Here is a 24,589-nt window from a genome sequence, read left to right as displayed (position 1 = left end):
TCTGAACAATTTGCAAAAGATTTGCAAAGGATTTGCAAAAGATTTGCAAAGGATTTGCAAACGATTTGCAAAAGATCTAACAATAAACTATGTTGTTTTAATCTGTGATTGAGAGCTTTCAGCTATAGTGGGCAGACAGTGGTTCATCGTTTGATCGTTCAGCGTGAACGATGTGTAAACGATTTGTAAGCAATCAAGTGAAATTGACCTGCATGTTCAGTCGATGGAGGAGACGATCAAACGACCAGCGGGAGCGCGCATCGTACATCATTAGAAACAATTACTGCACGATTTGCAAACGATGTTCAAACGATGTTTGAACGATTATCGAACGATTTTATCATTATTGTTCAATCGTTCAACTTTATCGTCTAGTGGATACCCCCCTTAACCCTCCTTCATCCCACCACATCAGCCACCGGAGGTGAGGCTAATAACCGTAAACAAACCTTGCACAACTAATACTACTGCACTATTCTACTAAAGTCACCAACAGCAAGATATACTGCCTATTTTATCCTACCTGTTTACCAGAGACTTTTTATTGCATGAGCCATTAATAGGAAATAAGACAGCACTATTATACCCATAATTTCTTCACCAGGACTTTGGAGTGTATGTATACTACTATATATATGTATACTACTAATTGAGTATTTTTTTATTTTTTTTTTGGAGTTTTCACAAAACCAACACTCAATACAAACAGTAACAATAATTGCATATTTCAGTAAAAAACATATACATCATCGTATCAAATAAGGGTATATTTACACTGTAATATGGTACAGAAATATTCAGTATTTTAAATAACCCTAACATGTCTTCAAATTTTAAACATCATCTCGACTATAAAAATGTGGTATCACTCAGTCCTAAACACAAAATATTCTAATACAATATCACAATTAGGTCATCTATTCCACCATATTATTTAATACACACACCCATATCCTATGGTAAACAAAACCTACTTTTATTATAGAAAAAACGGTATCTTATATATTGTGTATATGTGTATATATATATATATATATATATATATATATATATATATATAAAAATAAAATAGAAGAGAGAAGTGGAGCTTCTCCCAAGCCTGCTGTAAATCATACAATCATTTAAACAACAATTGGCCATTACACTTCAGGGAGAGCATAACTGTACCAACTACCCCAAATGCGGTCATATTTAAACTCAGCCTTTCGAGTTAAATACAGATATTTCTCTTGTCTGGCAGTGTCATATTTAAACTCAGCCTTTCGAGTTAAATACAGATATTTCTCTTGTCTGGCAGTGGTGCGAACCAGCGTCAGCCAATCACGGAAGTCCGGACCCTGAGAGGCCAACCATTTGCGAGCTATACTGACTTTAGCTAAAGCACACAAGTTGATAACCAACTGCCTTCCATATTTATCAAGAGTGGTATCGTCCAGAACACCCAAACAGCATACCAACTGGGTGAGGAGAGGGGCTTGAATACCAATATTGGAAAGAACCTGTATAACCCTGCGCCAAAATGTCTGAACTGTGAGGCACTCCCAGAGTAAGTGCCAGAATGTATCAACAGCCAGCCGGCATCTTGGACAAACGTTAGAGGCAAGGCCCCCAAATTTCACCAGCATAGTTGGAGTTAGATAGACTCTATGCAAGATATATAGCTGGATTTTCTGGAATCTCCCGGAGGCAGTGGAGATTCGGGGAATACTCAAAGCCATATCCCAGTCTTTGTCGTCTATTAAGCCCACACCTGCCTCCCATTTTCCTTTAAGATCAAGTAGCCTGGATTCATGTTGAAAAGACAACTGGTATGAATAAATAAAGGACAAAGACCTACGGGGACCCAATGAAGTGAGTACTGTCTTGATGGGAAAAGGCTGAATATCAGGCGGACTAGCACCAAACTGAACACTGAGGGCATGCCACAGTTGCAGATATCTGTAAAAATTAGTTTTCGGTAATTGAATAAAGGATATAAGTGTAGAGCCATCATATAACTGACCCAGTGAGTTAATACCTTTGGTGCCCCACACTTGTCTAACCTCAAGTGAACTCAATTCAGATAATGCCCTGTAGTTCCATAAGGGTACATCAGTATCTAGACCATAAGAGTGCGTGATATTAATGGTAGCCCGTCAGACCTTGACAGCCTGTATTAGTATCTGGGGAAGAGGTTTATTAACCCTGTCACTCAACAAGGCCTGTAAGGGTGTGTGACCAGGGGAGGCCTGAGACACCAACAGTGAGTGTAATGCATTAGGGGAGTTATCTTGAAGCCATTCTCTCACATACGTTAGTTGTGTCGCGTAATAGTATAGTCGAAAATTAGCTAGCGCTAACCCACCGGCAGATTTAGGTCTCATCAGTATTTTAAGTCTAACTCGAGGTCGTCTGTTCACCCATATCAAGGAAGATAGCATTTTGTCCAGTTTACGGAATACTGAGGCTGGAATAAACACTGGGGACTGTTGAAGTAAATACACTATCTTAGGTTGTACTATCATCTTTATTAGGTTTATCCTGCCTGTAACCGTGAGGGGCAGCTTACTCCAAATTTTAATTTTGACTTTTAGGTAGTCAAATAGTGGATCCAGATTGAGCCTTATAAAGTCAAGCGGGGAGTTTGTAATGTAGACGCCCAAATATTTAAATTGGGATACCCATCGCAGGGGAATAGGTATGGGAGGAAGTACAGGTGGTTGTCCTCTAAGAGGAAGGATATAGGATTTATTCCAATTAATTTTTAACCCAGAGTAAACACCAAATATATTAATAACCTGTAAAACTATAGGCATAGCCTCTTTATAATTGGTTAAAAATAACAGCAGATCATCGGCGTATAAAGCCACAGTATCGTTTCTGGTGCCTATCTTAAGACCTACAATCTTAGGGTGTGACCTTAATACACAAGCAAGAGGCTCAATTGCCAACGCAAAAAGGGCCGAGGACAGTGGGCAGCCCTGCCTCGTGCCCCTTTCTAATAAGAAAGGAGAGGAGATAAATCCATTGACAGAGATCCTAGCAACTGGCCTATAGTATAATACCCACCGCAAATACACTGGTCCAAAACCCATACATTTCATGACCTCTCATAGGAATGGCCACTCCACAGAATCAAAAACCTTACCTGCGTCCAAAGACACAATGACTGAGGAGGACTCGTCCCCATGAGAGGCCTGAACATGAGTAAACGGGCGCCTCACATTTATAGAAGTGGATTTGCCCGGCATAAAGCCGGATTGATCCGAGTGACCAAAGAGGTGATGACCTGATTTAGTCTTAACAACAGAATTTTGGCAAGAATTTTTATGTCCGTTGGTATCAGAGAAATAGGACGGTATGAGTCCCTGAACCTGGGGTCCTTGTCTAGTTTTAATAATACAATAATTAGGGTCTCTGACATGGATGGTGGAAGAGAATTCAATTCAAACAGGTCATTATATAGCTCTAATAGTTTAGGGACAAATACTGTAGCATGTTTTTTGTAGACCTATAATGGGATACCATCTGTACCCGGCGCCTTACCCCCAGGGAAGGACTCAATGGCCCCCCCTACCTCCTCTGCAGTCAGTGGAGCATCAAGAAAGGCCCTAGCTTCTGAGGAAAGGCTTTGCAACTCAATTGATGTAATATATGCACGTAACTCTTCCAAATTACATGACAAATGGGATTTACAGACGTCCTTGTAGAATGATAGGAAAACATCAGCTATACCAGAGATGGACGTGACCACACCGCCATCCCCTCCCACAATCTCTGAAATGGTATTAACAGGTCTGGTGGACTGGACCAATCTTGCTAGATAGCTACCTGGTTTATCAGCATACATGTAATGGGAATTAGCACGAAATTGGAGTTGACGATTAGTTCTATCTGTTAAGTGGGCAGACCAAGCCTCCTGAGCAGCCAACCATTTGATTATAGAAACATCAAGCCCATCTTGTAAGAATTGCAGTTCAGAATTTCTACAAGTGCATTCCAACTCTACCTCCCTGTCCCTATAATATTTTTTAATTTCGGCAAACCTTTTCAATAAAGTCCCTCTCATTAAACTTTAAATGAATCCCAAATCATGTCAGACCTAGCAGACCCTATGTTGTCTCCAAAATAGCCTGACCATAATGCCTCAAGCTCAGACCCGGCCCCCATCTGCATCAACCAAGAGGGATGTAGCTTCCAGAATTTCTGTCCTCTCGGCCCACCTAAATCCAAACTCAGTGTCAACGGAGAGTGGTCTGACACCCCTCTAGTCATGTATTGAATTTTACCTATCATGGGAACCAGATCGGATGAAACCAGTGCCATATCAATCCTTGAAAAAGAGTTCTATGAGGAGGAGAAACATGAGAATTGGCGTACTGCAGGGTGCTTTTTACGCCAGGCATCAATCCAACCTAAGCCCTCAATAAATCTTGCAAAGCTAGTGTCAGTCAACCCCTGATTAATGGGTGTCTGCCGCCACCTGCCCAAGCACCCGTTCATAATGTTGTTAAAGTCCCCCAGGCATATAACATGAGTACTAGGGGAGTCAGCAATAAATCCAGTAGCCAATTTAAGTACATCATAGCTAAATGGAGGAGGAATATAAACTGCTAACAAGAAAAGCGGAGTAGAATAAATTTTACAGTCTAAGAATACAAATCTCCCATACATATCAGTTTGGACTCTGTTCAGTATAAAAGGCACATTTTTGTTTTTGAGTACTGATACCCCCCTAGAGGATGTGGTGTGGGAGGCATTATATGCCCAGCCCACCCAAGGGCGTTTCAATGATAGGATTCTGCATCCCACCAAGTGGGTTTCCGTCAGGCAAACAATATCCGGACAATATTGTTTAAGGAGTCTAAAAATGAATGACCGCGTGATCTTGTCATTAGCACGATGCACATTCCATGTCAAAAGATTCAGCATCAACAAAAATGTTAAATGTATTTACCAAGAACACCATCAGGTCCATATCAGACCCTCCATCTAAAATACTTTGATTATGCAAAAAGCGATACAATGCAGGCAAAAATAAAAATAAAATATACCGTATATAACTAAACATTATATAACGCCAACAACCTCCCTCCTCCCTGTATACCACCCCAAATGTTGGCATACCTAATCCCAAACTAGAACCTAACCTTAGCTACCCACTATGCCGTATAACCCAGCTAAGTGGCGGAGCAAATAGAGATCAAAGCCACCAATGCAATGGGGCTCTCCAACATATTTAAAACCAATAGAACATAGTATATAATTTCCCTTGATCCAATACAGTACTATTTAACGTAATATAATCTAATATAAACATATATATGAATATGAAGAAAGCTGTTGCAATTTACATATATCTATGCAACAGGTAGCGTCATCCGAATAGATACAAAGTAGAAATAACTGTGCACCTACAATATAATAGAGCAAACAGCCTCGCATATAGGAAGAAAAAGTAGCCTGGCTGCGAGCGTTCAAAATGAAACATATCAATCAGAAGCCAACTGTCTGGCGCCCGATGCCCTGCGATCTAGCCATGCTGCAGCCTCACGAGGGGTAACAAAAAATTTTGATTCTCCATCTACCACAACCCTCAATTTAGATGGAAACAGCATGGCATACTGTATATTCATTTCACATAGACGTCTTCGGACAGGTATGAATTTAGCCCTATCTTTCTGCACATCATCGGCAAAATCTGGAAACACAGATACTTTCACCCCGTTACGTTCCAGTGGACCCTTTATCCTAGCCATGCGGAGCACAGAGTCACGGTCAAAGTAATGCAAGAATTTTGCTATGAAGGTTTCGCGGAGGGGCTCCAGGAATCATTGGTCTAGCAGGAACTCTATGCGCCCTTTGCACTGCATACTGAGTCGAGAAGGAATCCCGACCAAACGTATCCACAAGCCATTTTTCCAAATAGGCCTCAGGGGACGACCCTTCCTTCTTTTCTGGCAAGCCAACAAAGCGAACGTTATTGCGTCTCAGCCGGCCCTCTATATCGGCCATTATGCTGCATAGAAGAGAGTTGGGAGGTCAGGGCGGCTACTTGCGTTTTCAAAGGAGCTTGTACATCCTCCAAAGTGGAGATGCGAGTTTCAGCTTCCCCAACTCTCTCACGGACTTGTTGCAAATCCTGGTGTACAGAGGACAAATCAGACTCTACTTTCCCTATCTTATCAGACAGCCTCTGCTCGCTTGAATTGACTGCCTCCAGGACCTGTTGAAGGGTCACTTCAGGTGTCGATGAGGAGGAGGGAGCCAGAGGCTGGGAGTCTTGATGAGGCGGCTGAGCATCTTTAGCCGACGAGGGGGGACCCCTGGAATCATCACTGGAAGGGGGCTGAGGAGTAGATGATCTGGAGAAACGCTCCAGTCTAGCAGCTGCTGCAGCAGCATGGCCTGATTTACCCATTCTGGCAGTGAAAGGGTTATGCAGCATGCAATTTCGCAGTACTCCAGCATGGGGCTTTTGAGAAGAAGGGAGCACAGCAGCAGGATTTTACATTAACAATGGCTGCCACCTCCACAGGAATCAGCACCCAACAGCCAGTGAGTCAGCGCAGACCACACCGACCAGGCAAGCAGGATCACAGCAAAGGGGGCCCACTCAGGAAGCGCACCAGAACAATCAAGGCGCCACTGCCCGCGATGTGTCAGTGCTAGCAGTCTGACCTCAGCAGCACCACATGCACCAGTGTACCTCTGCAGGAGACTTCACTGATGACGCCCGCGTCTCTCCTTTGTCCCTAGCGCCCACAGACCGGACCACTGGAAGCCTGGATCCCAGGGGAGGGTAAGTCGCCCATCAGAGTCAGCCCTCTGGTCGCAGGATAGGGGATGCAGGCTGTTCAGTTGGAGAGCCCTAGAGAACACGTCCAGCTACATTGCTGCCATGGCCACGCCCATATGTATACTACTAATAACGTGATTACTTTAACTAAGTAAAAGTTTATCCTCAGCAATTAAAACAAATCCGTCTTAGAACATAAAGTGTACCACCGATTCATTGCTAATTATAGGAGTTTACTATTGTGGTTTCTTGGGTAGAGAATTGGTAAATTTTGCTATACTGAATATATATTGGCCAGCCTGAGAACTTAGGTAACGGACTACAAGTCTCAGACTTTTGCTGATAAGCAATGTTATTTAGCATATCACTGCATAGTATATCAGTTTGATGTTTTTAGTTTCTTTGTTAGTTAGCTCATTGAGCCTATTATTAGCCTAGTGGTATGTGCTGTGTGTTTGTTTTACTCAATTTATTGCTAGCCATCTTAGTGGGAGGGTGCTGGGCTTGTAAGCAATCCGTAATTTAACATGCCAGGTCTCCTATATATGGGTCATTAGTAGGCTGGAATAGCCCTATTTCAGAAATGCACTATTCAAAAGTGCAATTTAAAAATAATACTGGCGTTAGGCCGGCATTGAACTGAAGGGAAACAGATCTGCACTTCTAAAAACTAATTTATATTTGGAGAAAAACCAACAACAAAGGTGATTTCAAAATCTCACTGCTACAAGTTCCTGCTGACTGCATAACCTGGACTTTCAACACTGAACTCTGGGCCTGATTCAGACCCGCTCGCGAGTGCTGAGTGCTCGCAAGCGGGTCGACGGTGGCCCAGTGCGCATGCGCACGACGGAGCCGGCTCCGTCGTGCGCATGCACGAGACCCGGATAGCGACGGGCAAGCCGTCGCTCCGGGTCTCGTACCAAAGGGGGCGTGCTGTCGATGTTGAGTGACAGCACGCCCGTTTGGTGGGCAGGCCAGGGGCGTGGCTGGCCAGACGGAGGCGTTCCAATGGGAACGCCTACCGTCTGCGGCCGACCCCACTGACATCACAAGTGATGTCAGTGGGAGTGCTTTCGGCTCTGGTAGAGCCGAAAGCACTCTAGGGCTTGCGGCAACGAGACCCTACCACAAGGGTCTCGTCGCAAGCCTGATTGTCGCGATGGTCTTGACCATCGTGACCATCTTCCTGGCCGCTCACTATAGCTGTGGGTGGTCACCCACAGCTATGCGTTTGGCCAGGAGGCCGCTCTAAAAAAAACAGAAGGCCGGCCCTGATTCAGAGCGAGCGCTCTGTCAGAGCGTCCGACTTTGAATCAGGCCCTCTGGTTACTACAAAAACTTTGGCCATCACTTGCTACTATTTGTGCTGCCTCTATGCTTAACAGATAATCTTACTGAATACTGTTAATAGAAAAAAGGAATTTGCCCCCCAGCACACTGCAGCTAAATCAAAAATACTTGAATCCTACATAATAATAGAAATTCAGAGGTATTAGTTACATACATTTGCAAATATATGAATAAGCGCTGGGCCATCATCAAGGCTCCTCTATACCAGCGTCCCTAACATTAAGGGGTTCACGTCCGAGAAGCAAGGCACCCCAAAAAATGCCAGCCAAGGACCATCCCCAGGACATCACATGAAGAGGGGAAAAAAAGTGATAGTGAAGTGTAAAGAATAGATGTGTAAAGATAAATCAATAAGTGTTAATGAAATGTAAAAGAATTAAAATGACAAATAATATACAAACGATTAGAGAAGTGAAAAAAATATTCTATGTGAATTAAGTGGTGATGCCATGACAAAGGTCCAGCCAGAACAACCCCGGGGGCCCCACTCCCAAATGCTCACCCCAAAATAATTATTGCTACATAATAGTAGCACCCACTCTGGGTCATATAATTACAAATTGGTGTACTGCATGATACATGTACATGTATGAGCTGAGAGCTAACTTACCTTGGAGGTACCCCAAGAAACCTCCACATGGCACTATAAGGATCAGCACATCCTCCTAATGCTGACTCCCTTCATGCCTCCAAACTGCAAGCAAAAGATATGGTAGTTGCTCAATCAGCTTAATGACATACTGCAGGTGCTTGTAAAGGGCGGGCTTTACACTGAACTACAGAAAAAAGGAATTTGCCCCCCAGCACACTGCAGCTAAATCAAAAATACTTGAATCCTACATAATAATAGAAATTCAGAGGTATTAGTTACATACATTTGCAAATATATGAATAAGCGCTGGGCCAACGTGAAGGCTCCTCTATACCAGTGTCCATAACATTAAGGGGTTCACGTCTGAGAAGCAAGGCACCCCAAAAAATTCCAGCCAAGGACCATCCCCAGGGCATCACATGAAGAGGGGAAAAAAAGTGATAGTGAAGTGTAAAGAATAGATGTGTAAAGATAAATCAATAAGTGTTAATGAAATGTAAAAGAATTAAAATGACAAATAATATACAAACGATTAGAGAAGTGAAAAAATATTCTGGCTGGACCTTTCTCATGGCATCACCACTTAATTCACATAGAATATTTTTTTCACTTCTCTAATCGTTTGTATATTATTTTTCATTTTAATTCTTTTACATTTCATTAACACATTGATTTATCTTTACACATCTATTCTTTACATTAAGTCTTCACACCTATTGCACGTTAATTTTGCTTATGGTGACATTCATTTATTATTATATTATCAGTGAGACAAGTACATAATTTTTCTTTCTATTCACATTTTTATATTCATTGTATATTTTATTGCATAATATTAGGTTCTCCCATTTAACACTCCTTCGTAGGGTTAATTTTGCTTTGGCTATGAGTTACATCATTGCAATGGTATACACACAAGTGCAACCAGTTTGACAATTAAGAGTGGGGAATAAATAGATCCACCCATTCAGCAGTACTACATCCTCTGACGAAATTACCTGGATTAATGAAACGCGTTATGAGACTGCTTGATCCTCCAATTTCTTAATTGAATATTCCAAGGATTGCAGGGACCCGCTCAGGTAGCCTGCGGATACACCACCCGGCTATTGCCCTTGTACATCCACGGTGGACTCAGCAGTTCACAAGCGCAGGAGCCACTCTTATGCAGTATAGTTCCTATCATCATTGAAGGAGTAACGGTCAAACCGACTGTCCTGTGCAGCTGACGTGCACTGCTCCGGGCTAGGTAGAGACGTCGGTCTCATTGAGCTTTGTGATCGGAGACACCAGCATATCACACAGACTAGCGATTCCCACGCTGAATATTTCTGGACAGTCCCAGTGCTATTATCATACCAACTCCTAGTGGTAAGCTATCCACTATTATTACCATTCGTGACATTCAATCACAGCATATAGCACGGATAAAAAGCTGTTGTTATCGTCTTCATAGTTCATATTTATCTATCCTATACACTGCGGTGTTAAATAGTTTGTCATTACTATCCAAGAGTTGTTCTTTTTATGGAACATCTGTGATTATTGCTAAACTGCACTTTGATTGAGACATTGTTTCACATTTTAAGCCTATGTTCCTGATCGGATACAATTGTATCAATTGAATATTCTTCTTTCCTTGCAATATACATGGAACATTCATTTCATTTATTTTTGGAGGATTGATTTTTGGATCACTCTATATTATTGGGATTCATTTTTCTTCCACTTAGGAAGGATTTGTTTATATATTTTTATTGTATTCATTCTGTTTATATTAAGTATTTATATTCATGCTAATTATTTTACTTATGTTCCTACAGACTGAATAAATATTAAATATATATTTTTCCCTCATATTTTTTTGTTGTGATTGATATAGCGCAGTTCCTTTTTATATTCTTTGTTGTCTATTTTTTTTGGAACTACAGTGTTCCTTTGGAACAGCTGCTTAATCAACCTCAACATTTTCATTGTGCTATTTATCTCTGGGCATACGAGCGCCGACTGGATTTCCATTGTTTTATTTCGCGCAGTCGTACACCGGTTCCTGCAGTGTGTACGGCAACCTGATATATATTCTTTCATCAGGCATCGGTTAGTCTGGGATATACGAATACCCAGCCAAACACTGGCATCTCAAGCCACTCTATAAGTGTTATAGAAATCTATTCTAGTACTGTGGGGCCTTGCAGCATAAGGTATTTCGTAATCCGAGAAACCTATAACTCTAGGTGTCTCCTCATTCTAGCTGAATATTGACACACATGGTTTATAAGGTTTTTATGTATATAATATAGTTACAAGGAGCAGGTATATGGGAACTTCTTGAGGGTGAATTTGTCTGCAGCATCTCCTCTCAGTAATAAAGTGAAAGCTAGATAAGTAATGTAGGGAGTCCCAGCTGTCTCTGGTGAGATTAGAACTCTCTCATTAACCATGAGTGGTGCAGCATGACACTTGTCATTTCTGTCACACTGTTTGAACACAGCTGGAGTGAGCTAAATTGTGGAAGAACATATACAGTATGTTATGGAAAACTGGAGGCAGAGAAAAGTAGGACATAACCATATTATTATCAGGATTAACTAAAGATGTTTCAAAGATCAGTCTGGTTGTTTTAGTCATTAGTTTTATTTCTGTTTATTTTTTATATTCCTAAATGTTAATACTAGATGGACGGGAGGCAATCGGGAAGCCGATTGCCTAAATACCGGCAGCCGGCTTCCCGACTGTCTTATCCCGGCAAGGGTGAAATGCCGGGCGTCTAGATGTAGACGCCCGCATTTCCCCGACGCCGGGATACCGACGCCCGGCATCACGATCGGGCGCCGCGAGTGGACAGCCGCGGGGGGGGAGGGTTAGGTTTAGGGCTCCTGGGGGGGACTTAGGGTTAGGCTAGGGGAAGGGAGGGTTAGGCTAGGGGAAGGGAGGGTTAGGCACCCTCGGGGGGGACTTAGGGTTAGGCACCCCCCCGGGGGACTTAGGTTTAGGCAGCGGGGAATGGGGTGGTTAGGGTTAGGCACTTACAGGGGGGATTAGGGTTAGGCACTTGGGGGGGAAGTTAGGGTTAGGCACCCCTAAGGAGGGTCAGGGTTAGGGGGGTTAGGTTAGTGGATACTTACCTATCCACGATCGGGATTTCCAGCGCTGTCGGCCTTCCGCTGCGTCGCACTCTGCTCCTGTCGGCCTGCCGGTGACGGGAATCGAACCGCCGGCCATGCGGCTGGCGGTATTTCATACCAATTCCAGATGGACAACGTTAACTTACTGATTTCAAAGAATGGATGTTATCTACTGTATATGGCTAATTCCATTTATGGTTTTTAAAATACAGGGTATAAAAAAGACAACTGTTTTTTTAATTTAGTTTTTTACACAAACCAGTTTATTATCTAACCGCTTTAGGTGGATTTATGCTAGATGTTTCAAAAAGGATATTTTTTATCTTAACTTTGTTTTATGCAAAACAATCTAGAGACTCGCTCACAGTCCTAATGGCAAGAACCTGCTAATGACTATTTGGTTTTATAGAAGTCTACATATTGTACAACATCTTCTTAATGTAATACAATCACTTTCGTGAATGTATATTTTTCTTCATTGTAATAACTCTGACATGTACACATATTATGTTTTCTATTTAATTGCAAAAGGTGATTACTGGTTGTTTATTCTACTTTCGTCATACAAGACACAGTCACTCCTCTTCCCCCTATTGTTTCACTCTTCTCTAATCTTCTACTTTTGCTCACTCTCGTGTATTGTACTCTATATACTTTATTCCCTGGAAAAAAAAAATATTCTTCATGATAGCCTAGAAGTGCTTGCGGGAATGGTCTGGTGAAGGCACTCCACGACCAGTAACATCACTACGGCTAAATACCGTGATGTGCGCCGCTGCACAATGCAGTTGCACTTGTTTTTTCTTATAATGATTTATTTTTAGTGCTCTGTTTTTATTTAATGCTTTATTGTTTATAAGAGGAACTAGAATAAATATGTGATAATTGTAGAGACTGATGGTGTGTTACGTTTAGAAGAAATTAAGATATTCAGGGCAAGATATATCAAGCATCGCATTTTGGATGCGATGCATCCCACCACTGATCGCATGCAAAGCAGTGTTTATTAACGCCGTGTGCATGAATATTTAAGCTCCCCGATAAGAGCTGTCCTTTGTGGGGCCAGAACTTCTGGGTTTTGTGACCCTGGAGTCCTTCTGAGCAGGTGCGGGCCCCAGGGAGGGATTCTATTGGATCCCTACTGGGGAAGTCTTCAAAAAGAATCCTATAGGTTTCTTTTAGACAACACCATTTAGAGATGGTGTTGTCTATAGTGTTCAGGCTCCTGAAAGCTTTGGGAAATGCTGTCAAACATTCGAAAATGGCATTTTCGCAGTATTGACCGCATTTTCTCAGTATAGTGCATCCTGACTTAAGAAATTCACATAGCACTAGAATATATCAGTAAATAGACTACCAACATTTAAAATAACATTGGTACTATGATCCCTAGGTCATAACACCTACATCCATAAGTAATTTTTCAGAAATTTGTTACATAACACCTTCATCCACTTGCCTCTTCAGTTGTTTGTATTAGGCATAACCACTTCTATTTGTCAGTGGTAATTCAACCATTTCATTGTAAGGCACATTGCTTTTCTAAGTTTTAGACATACTCTGTCAATACTGTGATATACAGGGTGTTTCACTTGCTATTGGCTCCATAGTTTTTCTTATAGCTTTTAAAGTAATTGATGTAATTTAGTGAAATGTGACACATACATACCTTGGTCTATGAGAAGCATGAGGAAGTCATAGCAAGTGTTGAAAGTGATCGCCATTAGTATCCAGGCAAGCTTGAATGCATCGCTTCATATTATGGAAGGTTTTAACCAACATATCGGGAGTGGCAGTCTCTGTTTCCAGCTAAATGTTTTCTCTCACTGCAGTGAGAGTCCGTGGCTGCTTGTAGTAGGACTTCTGTGGAGAGGCCAGTAGTCAACTTTTTACTTCCTGCACTGTTGCTTCTGGCATTTTCGGACAGCCTCCTCCATGGACATCTAGAGGTGGGGCTGCAGTGCAGTCCAGAATTCAAATAGGGGAACCACACCAACTGCCATCCTCACTGGCAGTTGGTGTGACTCCCCTATTTGAATTTTGGACTGCACTACTGCCTTGGATGGTGAACAGCTGGCCTTCACTTTGCGCATGTGTGAACAGCTGGATGCTTTAAAAGCATTTACATAGTCTAAAGTATCAGTTTGTTTTGAATGCGAAGATGACTCCATCTGAGACATACTGTAAAACTGACACAAAGTCAAATGTAATATGTAATGATACACAGAGCCAAATATTTTGATTGTTTATCTCAAATGGTATAAAAGAGAATATAAACTAATGCACTCATATGTGGATGGAGTGCATTGTTTTTTTTTCTCATTTATACCATCTGAGAGAAACAATTTCACTATATTTTGTTCTACTTTTCATTACATATTAGCTTTGACTTTCTGGGAGCTTCACAGTATCTCCGAGACAGAGTCATCTCTGGATTCAAAACAAACTGTGATATTTCAGTCTACATAATTGTATGACAGCACTTAGATTCATTATGTCTTTTATTTAGCTGTTATTTTAAGTTGCTCTGTTGTGAACTCAGATGTGGTAATTTGGGAGTACATGGTATAGATCCTGTTATATTACATTTATGTGACAAGTGTGGGAGATACAGTACAATTGTAGCAGGTTGAAAAATGTATTTACATGACCTACTAGTCAGAAACATGACTACACACATCTAAACTAAGGGAAACTACTTAGAATCTATTTCACTACTTGGCCTTGTTTCTAAGGGGCTGATTCAATTAAGCGCGCTGCTGATAGTGGCGGGAGGTAGCTCCTGGAGCTATTCAATTCAGGTCAGGATTTCTTCTCGCACCCTCCTGAGGAAAAATCAGACTAAAGTGCCAGCCGTGACGCTGTTTTCCAGCTTAGCGTGGCACTTTATTTGGAAAATGCTGGTTCTCATGACTAAACATCCTGCTTTAGTTGCGAGAACCAGCATTCTCTGACTGAAGCGATATTAGTCGGACTTGAATTGAATAGCTCCGGGACCAACATCCCAATGGGGCCAATTCAATTCATCGTGCTGTTGATAGCACCAGGAAGGAGTTCCCAGAGCTACTCAATTCAGCCCGCTGTTAGGGCGACTAATGGATTTCTTCTCGCACCCTCTTGAGGAGAAATGCAACCAAAGTTCCGGCCACGAGGCTGTTTGCCGGCACTTTAGTCGGAGAATGACGGTTCTCGCGACTAAACACCCAGGTTAAGTCATACGAACTGGCATCCTCCGACTTAACTTATAATTGTTGGACTAAACAGCCTGCTGAATAGCATAGAGCTGGGAGTTCCCTTCCGGTGCTATCAACAGCGCACTGAATTGAATCGGCCCCTAAGAGCACACATTTACTCATTAAGCAGAGTCCTATATTTTAATACTCTTTATCCTGTGACATCGCTATCCTCACTCTTCATATGGAGTCCTTTAAAGAAGTAAAGTTTCAGTTTTACCATCTACTCTGTTGTCAGCAGTTGGTGTTATGTGGGCACAATGCAAAATAAATAATTGGTTGTAGTACAGAAAACATATTTGCAAAAACATTTTAAGCCAACATTAATATCAAAAGAACCACCAATATATATATATATTTATTTTGCTAAAAGAATTGATGTAGTGCTGTAACAAAGCCATTATCCATGAGGAAACCTCTTTTATCCATAATATTCTGATGTTTGTGTGTAAGGTCATTATTTTTCCTTATTGGTGAGCGGGCAGTGAAAGAGAGGTACCATCCAAGAATGTTTCATAACCTTTTCCGTAGATCATAAGAGCCAAGAAAAGGAAAGTTATTTTTAATGAGGAGAAGCCAGACCTGAGAAAGCACAGGCATCCAGTTTCCATACACATTGTGTTTACTGCTTTACATTTTACAGTTAGTAGTTCGCTGCTACAAAGTAATCATCAGAATATATATTTTATATGTGCTTAATATATTTTTTTTGGGGTGGGGACAGACATCTCTATTCGTAAGATATGAATGAAGATGTGCTGGTAGGTAGAATAACGTGTCACACTTATGTTAAATATATGACAGTATGTACCAGACCCCAGAATGCAGGCAAAGCATAGGAAAATGCATTTTTAATTAGTATTTTGACCCATTTTGGTTTTGTTTTATTTTATTACAGTTCTATTTTGCCTTTATAGATTGTTTGCACTGAAAACTTCACCCTTCACACTACACCACCACCCTCCTCCTTTCTGTTAGGCTGCATGCGTCACCCAGTCATTCCCTCTTTCCACTGTATCCTCTGTATAGAAGTAGAAGGATACAATATAGTACATTTGAGGAGCTAGTCAGAACATTAAAGTGGACAGAAGTCTTCCAAAAAATATGCAAAACAATATCCAAAGGCTTTCTAATGCCTGGCAGATGCACTTTAATAATTACAAATTGATATAAAAGACCCTTAAAATTATACTACATACTGTAGACATTTGCACTCATTTGTAAGCCTATGAACTACCACCACAAAGGAAAAATAAAATACTAGTCAGTGGTTTTGTGGCCTTCTCACAAAATCTAGCCTGGTAGATGGCATGTACAAGAGAGAAGCAGAGGGTCCTCTGCGGTTTAGTAGTACAATTAGTCAAAAAAGATTATCATGTCTATCCATGAAGGTTGATGAATTAAAAAAAACTCTCACACAGAGGATATAGATGTCACAATTACAATGGGGTTTTATAGTAGATTGAAAGGGATTGCCTGAATTGGCTAGATAAAGACTTGTGTATACGTAATCACATAAGGAATTTCACAATCTAAAGAGTTAATGTCAAGTGAAACTAACAAAAAATTTATATGAAGAAAGCAAAAAAGTCTATACTCAAATACCTTAAGCTATAGCGGGATATCTAAAATATTAGTTTGCAGCCAAATATACAGAGGGATGAACTCCTCCAGACAATAGATAATCTGTAAAGTGTCAGTCTTCAAACTAAGGAATTTGAAAAGGCCTCTCCCCTTTAAATCATGTAAAGTGTCTGTAGATGTACGTTTCTAATGTTCTAAGTATCTTGTAGTTAACGAGAAATCAGTTTAGATATACCAGTATTGTCCAACCAAACTTGAACGTTAGCTGCTCTTGATGTTATAATAATAATATTATAGATTTTCACCTGACTTTTTTCTGGCACCATTGCTCTGAATCTGTGGTAACTTCCCCTCCTGTGCAGTGCTGGAGAATCTGCCTAGCGCCTGTCAGCTGTTAGGAGAGACTACTTGCTTATTGTAACTTGAGCATTTCTGCGCAGGTGAGTCCCAGGACACTTAAGGTGCCCACACACATACCGACTTTTTCATCCAATTTGGCCGATTTCGACGAATCGTGACTACAGATGATGTAAAAAAAAAGCCAAATCGTGAGTTTCTACTCTTGATCACGATGCCGATGCGTATCCCTGCTCGTCGTACATCGCATCTTCAGATCTGCAGTGCTGTAGGGCAGATTAGCCAATCTGGGATACAATGCACTGGCTGCAAGATAGATCTTAAATCAGATTGGACATTTTTAACTCCAAATCGTGACCACGACTGCCTGGGGAGAGTTCAGGGGAAATCGTGTACATCGGCTGATTGGGAGCAAGTCGTTATGTGTGTGGGCACCTTTAGTTACCAGTCAGCTTGTAAGAATTATATCAAATACTAGCCTCTAGTGTCCTTAGCAATACAACATCTTTTGTATTAGTAACAGACTAGCTGCAGGCTTCGTTAGGTTTGCTTTAATTGTTTTATTTCTGATAGCCAAGGCCAATCTCATACATTTCAATTACGCATTATATTTATTTGACTTGTTCAACATAACGGAGTCTATTCACCACATGTGACACTCCTAAGCTATCCAAGCAAAATAGATCCTTTTGTTAACATGAGTTTTTATTTGTTCTAATTTCTACAGCACTTTGCCAACCACTAAACTGATATATCATGGAAGCTATAAATGTGAAATATGATAATCGTCAATACAAAGTTACATTATTTTAAGCAGTTTTTAATGTATTCCTGTGCTGATAATTCTTAACATTGTTCAGAATGGTCATCATATGCCAGCTGGTGTTTACATAAATGCGTTTATATGAATAATATCATGACATCACAAACCAATAGAATAAATTGTCAGAATTACCAAATGTTTGCGGTATTAGGTGACTAATAATAATATGTGTGCATCGCCTATAGATAATTCTGCATGTTACCATCTTTTTATCTAACAGATTCTCAGGACAGGCTTGCACACATTTGGAGTACCCATGCCGTTACAGCAACGCTGAGGCCCACACGCAGACTTGTATACCTCACCGCGTGTTTGCTCCAGATATACTTCTAGACAAATGTAAAGAGTCACTTTCTTCTCTCCTTCCTCAGTGCCTTGAGGCTGCTTATTCTGTGCTGGGCACCCACCCATTCTCAAGGCTTGATATACTTATAGTTCCATCTGACTTCTCCAGTCTAGGAATGGCAAGGTAGGTCTTATATCTGCTTAAGATGTATTATTGTAATATTAACAATGCTACAATGTGTAGCAATATGTTTTGTCTGTAAACATAATATACAGTTGTCAATGTAACTTGTATTGTTATACTACCATTAACCCTCCATTCCCCAACTTCATTGTTTTTTCCTTTGTTTAGCAAATGCTTCTGCTTATAACTCTATTACCAGTTCACTTATTTTTCAAACATTCAGATACATGTTAAACAAATACTATGTAGGGAAAGGATCACATAGTAGCCGGCTAGCGTCTATAAACTCCTACTTCACTCAGTGCCATTATTTTAATGCTATATATGGGCCTATGTAATATATATAACCAAGCAATTAAAATCCTGAGTGCATTGAGGAAGAGTTGAATTTTCTAATAAAACTTTTCTACATAATTGAGTATAATAGAAATGGTGTTTACTCAGACAAAATTAGTGTATAGAATAGAAGGAAAAAGGACAATATAGTATGGGCTAAATATAAAACAAAGCACAAATAATATTAAAATAAACTACGAAACCATTAAAAACCAACAACCAACTCATTCTCAACTGGGGTCCGCAGGTTGATCCATCCATGGAAATCAACCAATCGGAAAAAGGCGGAATTAGTGTATGAGTAATGTATTGAGATTATGACATGTGGTGATTAGTGAAAGGGTCACATATGATGGCTATTTGGTTGGCAAGTAATTTATTTTACTAGCATAAGTCGTTTTCAAAGCATATGTTTAGTATGGTGCGGAAGTGTTTGAATATATTTTCCCCGACACTGGAATAACGCAGGTGTTAACAGCTGCTTGTTGTATGTGGTTTTAAGCCAATGCATGTTAAACAGAAAGAGGAGTCTAGTGGTAACCATTCGTAGGGTTGGCTTGGCCTTATAAATTCATTGTTTGCTGGTGGCTTTTCGACCCACTACTACTACTGTTTAATCAGTAAATTTTGTTTGTCCATTCATGATATGCCTTGTGTAATATTGCCAGAAGTACTATGGTCATTCCAGAACTGTTGTACATGTTGGCAATCCCAAAAAACAATGAATGAGATCTGTCTCCTCAGCCTATCATTTTCAGCATTTAGGTATGCATTTTAAATTGAGTTGAAAATTATTTCAGATGTCGGTGGTCATCAGAACTGGGGGTTAAGATGTTCATTTTTGTAAACCTGAAATCTCAATCTCTGCCCTAATCCTACCATGAATAATTTAGAAGGAATATGACTCATATCGAATGAAGAGCATCTAGAGGGTTTACAAACTACTGTTGTTCTGCTTGGGAAGAACCATTCATAAATGCACAAGGTGAATCATAGTAGCACAGAGTAGAGTGACTGAAAGGGTACAATAAATGAATAATTCTCTCTATATAATGTTCTTATTATTTTTAGTCTGGTCATCATAATGTGCCGCAGATGCCTAGTGCATGGATATCCATACAGTACACAGAGCTTGTGTCATCAAAATGTTGTTCTTTATTAAAAATAAGTCAAATTGTCCAAGACATATAAGATGTCAGGACAGAATATAAAAGAGGAGATGTGCATGTACACTGCTGATTGGAACAGTACGTATGGAGCACAGAACATGCTACTGAATGCACTACTGAAAAAACTACAGTGCAATAGCTTAGTATTTTAGTATTCTCAATTGGCTATTTATACAATTTCAATAGTGATAAATATTCTTTAATAATTAGGAACTGTTTAAGTGACCCATCACTTTCTCTGTTCCAAAGGGAACAATTCAAGTAAAGAACAGAGGAATATACACTACCGTTCAAAAGTTTGGAGTCAGTTAGAAATTTCCTTATTTTTGAAAGAAAAGCACTGTTTTTTTCAATGAAGATAACATTAAATTAATAAGAAATACACTCTATATATTGTTAATGTTGTAAATGAATATTCTAGCTGCAAACGTCTGGTTTTTAAAGGAATATCTACATAGGTGTATAGAGGCCCATTTCCAGCAACCATCACTCCAGTGTTCTAATGGTACATTGTGTTGCTAAGCACGTTAAAAGGCTAATGGATGATTAGAAAACCCTTGTGCAGTTATGTTAGCACAGCTGAAAACTGGTTTGCACGTTAGAGAAGCTATAAAACTGGCCTTCCTTTGAGCTAGTTGAGTATCTGGAGCATCACATTTGTGGGTTCGATTATACTCTCCAAATGGCCAGAAAAAGAGAACTTTTATGTGAAACTCGACAGTCTATTCTTGTTCTTAGAAATGAAGGCTATTCCATGCAAGCAATTGTCAAGAAACTGAACATTTCCTACAACGGTGTGTACTACTCCCTTCAGAGAACAGCACAAACAGGCTCTAACCAGAGTAGAAAGAGAAGTGGGAGGCCCCGGTGCACAACTGTGCAAGAAGACAAGTACATTAGAGTCTCTAGTTTGAGAAATAGACACCTCACAAGTCCTCAACTGGCAGCTTCATTAAATGGTACCTGCAAACGCCAGTGCCAGTGTCAACGTCTGCAGTGAAGAAGCGACTCCAATGATGCTGGCCTTCTAGGCAGAGTGGCAAAGAAAAGCCATTTCTGAGACTGGCCAATAAAAGGAAAATATTAATATGGGCAAAAGAATACAGACATTGGACAGAGGAAGACTGGAAAAAAGTGTTATGGACAGATGAATCGAAGTTTGAGGTGTTTGGATCACACAGAAGAACATTTGTGAAATGCAGAACAAGTGAAAAGATGCTGGAAGAGTGCCTGATGCCATCTGTCAAGCATGGTGGAGGTAATGTGATGGTCTGGGGCTGCTTTGGTGCTGGTAAAGTAGGAGATTTGTACAAGGTAAAAGGGATTTTGAATAAGGAAGGCTATCATTCCATTTTGCAATGCCATGCCATACCCTGTGGACAGCGCTTGATTGGAGCCAAATTTCCACCTCCAACAGGACAATGACCCAAAGCACACTAGTATTATGTCTGTAATGGAGTGGCCAGCGCAGTCACCAGATCTCAACCCCATTGAGGTGTTGTGGGAGCAGCTTGACCATATGGTACGCAAGAAGTGCCCATCAAGCCAATCCAACTTGTGGGAGGTGCTTCAAGAAGCGTGGGGTGAAATTTCTTCAGATTACCTCAACAAATTAACAGCTAGAAGGTCTGCAATTCTGTAATTGCTGCAAAAGGAGCATTCTTTGACTAAAGCAAAGGACAAAATTATTATTTAAAATAAAAATCATTATTTCTAACCTTGCCAATGTCTTGACTATATGTTCTATTAATTTTGCAACTCATTTGATAAATAAAACACGAAATTGTCTGGGTAACCCCAAACTTTTGAACGGTAGTGTATATATTATCATAATCTTAATACACTCAATATCAATTGTGCTCCTGATCTACTCATTCGCTAACCAAGTCATTTGTGGGCACCATAGCAACATAGACAGGCTCCCTCTCAGCTGAGAGCCACAGTTGCACCAATGGTAGTAACGTCCTTGACTGTGCACTTTCTCCAGAATTAGTGCGCAGCCCAATGACCAACAGAGGAAGGGACACTGGAAGTGAGCTGGGATCAGAGCGTGCCCTAGGCAACATTTTGGCTGGTGCCCACCCCCCCCAATGTAAACCTGAAAAGTGGTGTGGACTTGCTCTGCTGTGGCTACTTCCCCCATTGTGCTGTGCTCACATGCCATGCAGCCTCATTCCCCCCCATATGTCTCTCCAGCCCCCGCCCAGCATCTTCTTTCTTGTGTAGAAATATTTATAATAAAAAAACGTACCTTTTTTCTTCAACTGTATCCTTCTTCTGTCTTCAGGGCATTCCTTTTCAGGTTCTTGATGGTTTTCTCTCTGTATCAGGCTCCTCTTCAGCCGTCTGCCGTTACAGAGCCTCCTGCTTTCTTCTCTCATTAGTGCAGCACATCTGACATTCTATAGGCCAAATTTTCCCTCACTTCACAGCACCCCAGACTTTCCCCTTATAGCACTCCTCTCTTCTCACTGCACAGCACCCCATTACAGCATAGCACCGCTCATAAGAACCCCTCTGCCCTCTCCTAGCACAGTACTCCTCACTCATCATAGCACTCCTCACTGCACAGCACCCGTCGCCCAGCGCAGTAAGCCTCATATAGTACCTCTCTGCCCTCTCCTAGCACAGCAACCCTCACCCGCAGCACAGCAACACCCATCACCATTCACCCCTCACTTGGCCAGCACACAGTACCAGCACCCGTCACAGCGGTCAGCTCAGCACCCCTCACTACATGCTGAGCTGATTTTAATGAAAGCATTTTTAATAAAAACGTACTTTTAAAGCTGGCTGCCTGTACCTCCGCCCCCATTTTGAATCCTGACTGCGCTTTGTAGGGTGGCAAGCAGGCTGCAAGTAGTCAGTGCAGGCTCAGCCGTAAAGGCCTATGGGAGGAGGAGCTGCTGCATCTAACATGCGCAGGAGTCCTCCTCCTGCGGCCGTTTTTGTTACTGCCCGCTGCCCTCACTGTTTTTGCTCTGCTGCTGGCTGTATGAGCTGACCTATCGAAGCTGAGCTGAGAGGTCCGATTTGCGGTAGGCCAGCCAGAGCAGAACCGCTGTGCAAATCAGAGTCTGTGCCCAGCCGTCCGGCATCCAGCAGGTGCCCATGCTTGCCCCAATACTCAGCCAGCTCTAGGCTTGGAATGCCCCTAGGCATTCCATTTGCCCTAAGTGTTGCCTAGGCCCGACTCTGGCTGGGATGCTGATTTGTGTTCACATAAATGGGATCCAGCAAAAACAAACAAAATCCTCATCTTCTGGCCTTATTTGTGTCACCTTGTAGCTTCATAACTTACAAAAATAGAGCCTCATTAGTGCCACTGTATAGCATGCACTTAGTTACTGTGTTCTGTGATTGGTATCTACGTTTCGAGATACAGTATAAATTGTAGCAGCAAACCATTGACCCATGACCTCAGCTATCCTGGTTTATGACCACTAGTCTTACTACTTTTTTCCTATGGTGTAAAATCATTTCTATTTAAGGGGTATTTCCATCCAAATAAAAGACGTATAGCATTATATTGGCAATACACGATATTGGTAAATAAAAGATCAAGATACAAGCAGGGCAGCAATACATATTTTCTGTTTATAGAAGAATATAAATAAAATGCAATCTTACATAAAGAATAAATCAGTACCCCACATTCCCTCTTGCCTCCACCTGCAACAGAATGCCCCCACATGCACCAAAAATCCCTGGAATGCTGCTCAACCCTCCCAGTGGTCAATAATACCTCCACATCCCAGAAAATTCACTTGATTCAAAGTTTTTTCAGAGCTTCTTAAACTCCCCTATTTACCACAAGTACCCCTGCATGCCATTCATTCTTTACACAACATTGCCCCATTTGTCATTCAGACATCCCACTTGCCATAAAATACCCCTATATGCCACTAAGACACTCACTTGCTTTAAATTTGTCCACATGCCCTCAGACCTCCTCTTTAAGGAAAACCCCCACATATAATCTCCCAACAAGCCTTCAGACTATGATATGGCACGGAATTAACTCCACATGTCACTCTGACCTCCAACTCAGGGCCGCCATCAGGGGGGGACTGCCGGTACTGCAGTACCGGGCCCGGACACTCGGGGGGCCCGCTCAGCGCCTGCTACATACTGCCAGCCAGTGCCACTACTACTAACCCCCTGGCCGCAAGTGCCACAGTGACAGGTCTGGCGGCATCCGCTACTATACATCTGCCGCCGCCGCACATTAGTCACAGTTCAGTGACTTGTCACCTCACCCAGCCGGGCCCGGCAGCTAATGGCGTAACTATGGAGGGTGAAGGGGGTGCGGTTGCTATGGGGCCCGCCGGCCCAGCGATCGCACCCCCTGCACCTTCCTTATGCCGGGCGCCCGCTGAGATTGTGTTACCAGCGGACGCCCGGCTCCTACTCAAACCCCCGGCGGCAGCCGGAGGACGGAGCTCACTCCGTCTTCCGGGTCCCGCAGTGCACTATGGGAGTGACGTCATGACGTCACTCCCATAGTGCCGAGGAGCGGGCGACGGGGTGGTCGGTGGCTTCACAGGAGCGGGATAAAGGTAAGTTTTTTTTTGTTTTTTTGTTTTTTTGTTTTTTGTGTGCTTGCGCCCGCGCGTGTGGGGGGGAAGCTACAGGGGGCTCACTACTGGGGGCAGCTACAGGGGCTCACTACTGGGGGCAGCTACAGGGGCTCACTACTGGGGGCAGCTACAGGGGCTCACTACTGGGGGCAGCTACAAGGGGCTCACTACTGGGGCATTACAGGGGGCT

At 41.8% G+C, this 24,589-nt stretch overlaps 1 protein-coding gene across 3 annotated transcripts in view; it reads left to right on the top strand.

The window, feature by feature from the left end:
* The window catches only part of AOPEP (aminopeptidase O (putative)), a 562,421-nt gene that overhangs the window by 103,221 nt on the left and 434,611 nt on the right, over window positions 1-24,589 (top strand). For all 3 annotated transcript variants that reach the window (XM_088470083.1, XM_088470081.1, XM_088470080.1), the window contains exon 5: window positions 18,066-18,314. In XM_088470083.1, coding sequence (XP_088326209.1) covers window positions 18,066-18,314 — 249 coding nt within the window. The remainder of the gene's footprint in view (window positions 1-18,065; window positions 18,315-24,589) is intronic.

The sequence above is a fragment of the Taudactylus pleione genome, unplaced genomic scaffold (assembly GCF_031769625.1).
Source record: "Taudactylus pleione unplaced genomic scaffold, aTauple2 ptg000095l, whole genome shotgun sequence".
NCBI lineage: Eukaryota > Metazoa > Chordata > Amphibia > Anura > Myobatrachidae > Taudactylus > Taudactylus pleione.
This window is presented reverse-complemented; position numbering and strand designations above follow the sequence as displayed.